Raw genomic sequence first — 7,528 nt, forward strand, 5'->3', positions numbered from 1 at the left:
GAAGAGAAAAGTTGACTCTGACCACTTGTCATGGCTCAGGTGGGGTGTCCCCTGACGCTGCCACCACTCTGGATTTAGGATCCCTTGAGAAGGCCCAGAGCCCCCTCCCAAGACCTTCAGACCTCCCTTGTTTGGGCCAAATAACAGACATGAGGACCAGGCAGAGTGAACAGTGAAAATAGTTTATTTTATAGGAGGTCAAACAAACAAGGTGCAGAATTTTAACATTAAGTGGGTGAAAAGAAAAAAATCAAATGCCCTAACGTGTCTAAATATACACTGTCCCTAGCTCACTATTCCAAGTGGCACTAGACGACTCACCCTTCCCTCAGGATGAGGGTCTCTCCCCTGCAGCAGCCTTCCTTCTGGCTCTGCCCTCTGGGAAGAAGAACAGCTTTTCCTGCTGCTCCAGGTCTTTTATTCCAAGCCCTCCTCTTTTCTTATTGGTCAGTTTTGGCTCTAAAACCTCTCAGGGGCTTCTGGGAGTTGTAGGCCCAGCCTCCCGTACTGCTAGTCAGGCTCCCTGGGCCTAGTAGACCGTACTTGCACAGCCCAGATCATGACACCACTCATCGGAGAAGGAGGCTTGACCTGTAGTGGTGAAGGCACCCAAAACAGAACTCAGATATTTAGGGCCAGAGCCTGAAGCCAGAAAAGCTGGAGCTGAAGCCAGACACGCTGCAGGTCAGAAAGGCGGTTGCTTCAGAGGGATTGGGCCCACTGGTTTCGGAAGGAGTGGAGGTGGCATTTGCAGCACAGATGAAGAGCTTGGGGGGTGCTCACAATGGACCCAGCGCTGCTGTTTGAAAAAACAGGTGCCCCAGAGTGCTTTTTCTCGTCAACATTTCGTTTTTACCAGCTCTCTCCTTTCTTAGACTCAAGTGACCTGGCTGTGCAAGTCCATCCTTTGGTAACCTCACAGATGGACTACTGGAAAAGAGAAAGTCCAGGAGCACCTTAAAGGCTAACAAAAATTGTTGGTAGGGCGGGAGCGTTCGTGAGTCACTGGCTTACTTCTTCAGATGGACTACTGTAAGATGCTTGACATGGGACTACCCTTGAAGGCGCCCCAGAAATGGCATCTGGTTCAGAACGCAGAAGAGCCCAGTTCATCGCCAGGGGCTGGCCAAGGGGAACACATCTTGCCTGTATTAAGGCAACTCCCCTGACTGCCAGTTTGTTTCCGAGTTCAGGTCGAGGTGCTGCCTGTGACTTGTGATCTATAAAACCCACACTTTTGAAGAAGAACCATCTCTCCCGGCGTGCCCTACCTATGATCCTCAAGTTGCCACCTTCTGATGGTTCCCCTGCATCAGGTGAGAGACTTGGTATGGCCAAGAGGCCATCCCTTCTGTGGAGTAGCCCCCATCTTGTAGAATGTGGGCTCCCTCAGGAGGTGGGAGCAAGGGTCATTTCCTGCGGGAGCGCACAGGAGCGGAGCTCCAGTAGTAAGGAGCCCAGGGGGCGGGCACATGCCACAAGCCCCGCCCCCTGCTCCCAGCAGCCCTCAGTCGGGCCACAAGGAGCAAGAAGCAGCCAAGTAAGCTGCAGAGGCCCCCCCCCCAGCCCCCCGGTCCAAAACAGTCCAGTGGCACCTTTAAGTTTTATTCAGGTACAAGCTCTCCCTCCTCTGCGAGGACAGTGGAGCCTGAACTTTGGGTGTTGCCTTCTGACACACTTCCAGTGATGTCAGGGGGTGTGGCATATGCAAATAAGGTATGCTAGTAAGGTATGCTAATGAGTTCCTGCACCTCTTTTTCCACGAAATGACCCCTGGGTGGGGGCACCATCTTGAGACATCTCTAGGAGGCCCCGTAAGGCCATTTCATTTGCAGGGGCCCTTAACAGTGTTTCAGTTGCAGGCATTTCCTTAAGGAGGGAGGGGATGGTTTTAATCTTGGGATTGTAAACCCCCGTATGCCACAAACCAAAGGTAGGGTGTCAGGGTTGTCATAAATGGATAAATGAGGAGAAGAAGAAGAGGAGGAGGAGGAGGAGATTGGATTTGTACCCTGCCCTTCGCTACCCGGAGCAGTCTCAGAGTGGCTTACAATCTCCTTTCCTTTCCCCTCCCCACAACAGACACCCTGCGAGGTCGGTGGGGCTGAGAGAGCTCTCTCAAGGATTTCTCCTGACAGAACAGTTCTGAGAGAACTTGTGACTGACCCAAGGTCGCTCCAGCAGCTGCATGTGGAGGAGTGGGGAATCAAACCCGCTTCTCCCAGATTTGAGTCCACGCTCCTAACCACTGCACCAAACCGGCTCACGTGAGCCACTGTGCTGAGCTGCGAAGGGGGAAAGTGGATCTTTCGTACTGCCCCCGCGTCACCCTCACTTACAAGAGGAAGACGCCGGATTTGTGGTTCCGCAGTACCCGGTGGGCGATCCAGGAATCGATGCCCATGCGGCGTGGGTAGATCCCCTCCGACTGGAAGAGCTGGGCTGCGTCATGGGGCAGGAGCACGTTGACACTGTTGTGGGTGCCTACCGTCTCCCTGCCAAACGAGAGAGAATTCGGGTTGCCAACTCCGGGTTGGGAGATTCCTGGAGAATGGGGGGTGGATCCTGGGGAGGGTGGGCTTTGGGGAAGGGAGGGGGAACTTCAGTGAGGCATAAGGCCAGGGAGTCCGCCCTCCAAAGCAGGTGTTTTCTCCGGGGGCTTATCTCCGTGGTCTGAAGATCTGTGATAATTCCGGGAGATCTGCAGGCCCCACCTAGAGGCTGGCGATCTCACACAGGGTTCAGCTCTTGAGTGGGCAGGCAAGCCTCACAGGCTCTAGTCTGGCAGGGTTTCAGCCTTGGGGGGAGCCGCGTTCGAATTCTGCTGTGGATCTTGTGACATAACACACAACAGACTAGACTTCAGCCCTCAAATGGGAGGATTCCTCTTCCGCAAAAGCTCCCCTAACTGTTCCAGGCCATTAAGCAATCAATTGTGGAGGCTGAGAGAACCATCCTTGTCCTGTGAGCTTATTGCCGGATAGCATAAGAACATAACATAAGAGAAGCCCATGTTGGATCAGGCCAGTGGCCCATCCAGTCCAACACTCTGTCACAAAGTGGCCAGAAATACCAGGGGCCACCAGGAGGTCCAACAGTGGGGCCAGGAGACCAGAAGCCCTCCCACTGTTGCCCCCCCCCAAAGCACCAAGAATACAGAGCATCACTTGCCCCAGAGCAGCGTCTGGGGTGTGAGTCAGTCCAAGAAGCCAGCTGGGGCCCCACACCCACTGTGCCACCAGCAGGGCCTCACCTGTAGATGGGTCCCAAGCGCTGGAAGTTCTTCTGCATGATGTAGTGGAGGTTTTGGAAGCTGTTGGTCCTCCAGAAGTGGTAGAGCTGGAGCCAGGCGTTGTGGCCGCTGCGGGGAATCGCCTCGAAGGGCAGCACCTTGGAGGGGCTCGGCTCGGCGGCGGCCACCACCGGTGCCACCGAGTGGCTGGACCGCCCGGCCCAGAAGGAGCGGGAGATGCTGCAGTGGGCCGCCCGGGGGCTCAGCCGGCTGCGGGCTCCCATCGCCCCCTCTCTCGCTGCCCGGCCCCTCACCAGCGCCTGGCTCAGCCCCGTCCCTCTGCAAGGGGGGAATGAATGGGGACAGCTCTTATATCTCTGCTGGTGCTTCCCCCGGCCAAGGTCAGGCACGCAGGGCACCCCCCTCCCCACCAGAGAGCAAAGCAAACATTCCCTCCCACCACAGTCTGTGTGAGCCAGGGGACAGCTGGAACTGCCCCTCCCGCCCTCGCCCCAAGACAGGGCTTGTGCCCCTCACCCCTGTGGCTTGCACCCTCAACAGAGATGGAGCTGAACTCTCCAGAAGGAAGACGCGGGGACAGTGTTCCCTCTAAGCTGAGTTAGTGTGGGCTAGGCTCACAGTTTTTTAGCCTCTGGCTCACACATTCTTGTCTTCACTCAGGAAGGATGGGGCTCCAGAGTCCACCAAGGTCAGTCTTGCCTACTCAGACTGGCAGCTGCTCTCCTGGGCCTCAGGCAGAGGGCTCTCACACCTCCCACCGACTGCCTGGCCCTTTTAGCTGGTGATGCCAGGGACTGAACGTATGACCTCATGATATCCTTGAGGATAAGCTGGTTATATGTGGGCTGGATGGTGCAACCGTTGGAGTCCTGTGTCCAGTTTTGGGCACCACATTTTAGGAAGGATGTCGAGAAGCTCGAGCGTGTCCAGAAGAGGGCAACCAGGGTGGTGAGAGGGTTGGAACCCAAGTCTTATGAGAAAAGGCTGAAAGAGTTGGGTCTGTTTAGCCTGGGAAAGAGAAGACTTAGAGGGGACCTGACTGCAGTCTTCAAGTATCTGAAGGGCTGTCATGTAGAAGATGGAGCGGATCTATTCTCTCTTGCTCTGGTTTGCAAGACTAGATCTAATGGGTGGAAATGACAAGGGAGTCATTACCGGCTGAATATCAGGAGAAACTTCCTGTCAGAGTAGTTGAGCAGTGGAACAGACCACCTCAGGAGGTGGTGGATACTCCTTCGCTGAACATTTTCAAGGTGAGGCTGGACAACCATTTTTCAGATATGTTGTAGGGCTATTATCTTTCAGCTATGCTCCTGCAGAGAGGAGGAGGAGGAGAAGAAGAAGGAGGAGGAGGAGAAGAAGAAGAAGAAGAAGAAGAAGAAGAAGAAGAAGAAGAAGAAGAAGAAGAAGAAGAAGAAGAAGAAGAAGAAGAAGAAGAAGAAGAAGAAGAGGAGATTGGATTTATACCCCGCCCTTCACTACCCAAGGGAGTCTCAGAGCGGCTTACAAACTCCTTTCCCTTCACCTCCCCACGACAGACATCCTGTGAGGTGGGTGGGGCTGAGAGAGCTCTGACACAAACTGCTCTTTTTCAAGGACAGTTGTGCCAGAGCTTGTGACTGACCCAAGGTCACACCAGCAGTGCAAGTGGAGGAGTGGGGAATCAAACCCGGTTCTCCCAGATTAGAGTCCACACACTTAACCATGACACCAAACTGGCAGGGGGTTGGACTAGATGACCTGCAGGGTCCCTTCCAACTCTAACATTCTATGGTTCTATGATTCTATGACCTTCTGCATACCAAATAGATGCTCTATCTGAAGGTGTGTGCCTACACACGAAAGCTTACACCCAGAATTACACTCTGTTGGTCTTTAAGGACTCAGACTTTGTTCAAAACACTAAAAAGCCCAGTTGCACCTTGAAGATGAACAAACTTTATTATAGCCTAAGCTTTCAAGAAACACACAGCTCTCTTCGTCAGAGGCTCTGCCACTGTCCCCAGACACCCCATCCCACTGGGTTTCCAAAATGTATGCTGCATTTAAGTTCTCGTTCAGCACCAGGCACTCCAGCTGCCCGGGAATGGTGGCGCAGGGTGCCTGGGGGCAACTAATGTGCCCAGAGCAGCGTTCCCTCTAAGCTGAGTCAGTGTGAGCCGGCTCACGGTTTTTTACCCTCCAGCTCACACATTTTTGTCTCCGCTCAGGAAGGAGGACTCCAGAGAAAACTAATGTATGCAGCAGCCCAATCGCTCGCTCACAACTTTAATGCCAGGAGCTCACAAAGTAGAACTTTTGCTCACAGGACTCCACAGTTTAGAGGGAGCATTGGCCCGAAGGGACCACGGGAGTGAAGAAGAATAGCGTTCCGGATACGCTTCAAGGTGCTGGTTATGACCTTTAAAGCCCTTTATGGTCTGGGGCCTGCCTACCTGCGGGACCGCCTTTCCCCGTACGTTCTCCCAAGAGCACTGAGATCTGAATCGCAGAATCGCTTAGTCCCCCCTGGCCCTAGGGACACTAAGTTAACAGCAACGAGAACCCGGGCGTTTTCCTTAGCTGCACCAGTATGGTGGAATCAGCTCCCGAATGAAATCCGCGCTCTGCGGGATCTCCACCAATTCCGCAGAGCGGTAAAGACTGAGCTATTCCACCAAGCGTTTAACAGCCCAGATCAAACACTCTAGCACTTTATATGGACGCCCGCCATGTGCAAACTATAATGCTCTAATTGTTATTTTATTGTTAATAAGTTATATTGGCTGTTTTATTGACTATTTTTAGATGTACTGCATTAATCTTTACTGTTTTTTAATTGTTGTAAGCCCCCCTGAGCCGCTTCGGCGGGAGGGCGGGATAAAAATCTAATAAATAAAAAATAAATAAATAAATAAGAAGAGAAGAGAAGAGACTGGATTCATACCCCATGGCCCTTCACTACCCAAAGGTGTCTCAGAGCAGCTCCTCTCCCTTCCCCTCCCCACAACAGACACCCTGGGAGGCGGGTGGGGCTGAGAGAGCTCTGGCAGAAACGGCTCTTTTTTCAAGAACAGCTCTTGTCAGAACTGTCAGAACTGTGGCTTGCCCAAGGTCATCCAGCAGCTGCATGAGGAGGAGTGGGGAATCAAACCCGGTTCTCCCAGATTAGAGTCCGCGCACTTCACCAGGACACCAGACTGGACCCCTGCCTGTCCCCCTCCATCTGGGCCGCGCTGTCCATATGCCTCAGCTTGGTGAAGTTACTCTCCCTCAAAGAGCCTTCCCAGAGGAGGAGGTGTTGCTGTTTGAGGGGACTCGGTCTGTCCAAGTAAAGAAGGGGGCCTTTGGGAAGGAGCCCAGTGGGGGGCGTGGGGGCCATGGTGAGATCCAGTCATCAGGAGAACGCGGAATGACGTCAGCCGCAGCCACACAATGCGTTCCCTCGGAGCTAAAAATAGCCCCAAGCCCAGAAGGGCAAGGACGGGTGGGGGGGGGGTCATTCTTCCCTCTGATCTATTTCTGGCAAAGCGGAGGCAAGCTGGATGCCAGGAAGTGCCAGGATCCTGCTGACAGCCGGGCAAAGGAGTAGGGCTGGCCTCTCAGGGCTGTTGAGAAGGGGTGGGAGGTGGGGCTGCCAGCCTCCAGGCAGGGCCTGGAGGTCCCAGGCTGCAGCAATCACTCCCCCTGGGGGAAATGGCCGCTGTGGAGGGAGGAGACTTTGACCTGTGGGGCTAGTGATTGTGATACTGACAAGGTGCTGTCTGAATATTTGGACAGACTGTAAACCTGCACTTTGATGTTTTGTTTGGGTGAAACCTATTTTTGATAATATTTGAGACCAATATTTATATAGCAGTGTCGAAAAAGAAGAAAAGGAAAAGCACAAAACTGATCTACCTTGAACATACATCTATTATACACAGTGCTATATACTTTTGCATAGCTTCCTAACACCGTGACCCTCCGTTTTTGTATAACCTCCAGGTGGGGCCTGGAGGCCAACTAGAATTACAACTGATCTTTCCAGAGCCTTTCATAGCAATTGCCAGCAGGAGGAGTGCCTTTTTCACTGCCGCTGCTGCTGCGCACTGTCCAAGTTGACGGTTTCATCAAGCCTTCCGCTACAGCCCTGAGATCTCTTTCAGTCTCGGTCCCACCCAGTTCAAACCCTATCAGCAAAGGTCCCACAAAGAAGAAGAAGAAGAAGAAGAAGAAGAAGAAGAAGAAGAAGAAGAAGAAGAAGAAGAAGAAGAAGAAGAAGAAGAAGAAGAAGAAGAAGAAGAAGAAGAAGAA

General features: G+C 53.1%; 1 protein-coding gene across 1 annotated transcript in view; it reads right to left on the minus strand.

Annotated features, from left to right (window-relative positions):
• LOC107116366 (cytochrome P450 11B, mitochondrial) overlaps positions 1–3,516 on the minus strand; it is a 22,620-nt gene extending 19,104 nt beyond the window's left edge. The window contains exons 1-2 of the mRNA XM_015418263.1: positions 3,254–3,516; positions 2,340–2,495 (exon numbers count right to left, since the gene is read on the minus strand). Of these exons, the coding sequence (XP_015273749.1) occupies positions 2,340–2,495; positions 3,254–3,516 (419 nt within the window). The remainder of the gene's footprint in view (positions 1–2,339; positions 2,496–3,253) is intronic.
• Between the last annotated feature and the right edge of the window lie 4,012 nt (positions 3,517–7,528).

The sequence above is a fragment of the Gekko japonicus genome, unplaced genomic scaffold (assembly GCF_001447785.1).
Source record: "Gekko japonicus isolate JY-2015 unplaced genomic scaffold, Gekko_japonicus_V1.1 scaffold3828, whole genome shotgun sequence".
NCBI classification, from domain to species: Eukaryota; Metazoa; Chordata; class Lepidosauria; order Squamata; family Gekkonidae; genus Gekko; species Gekko japonicus.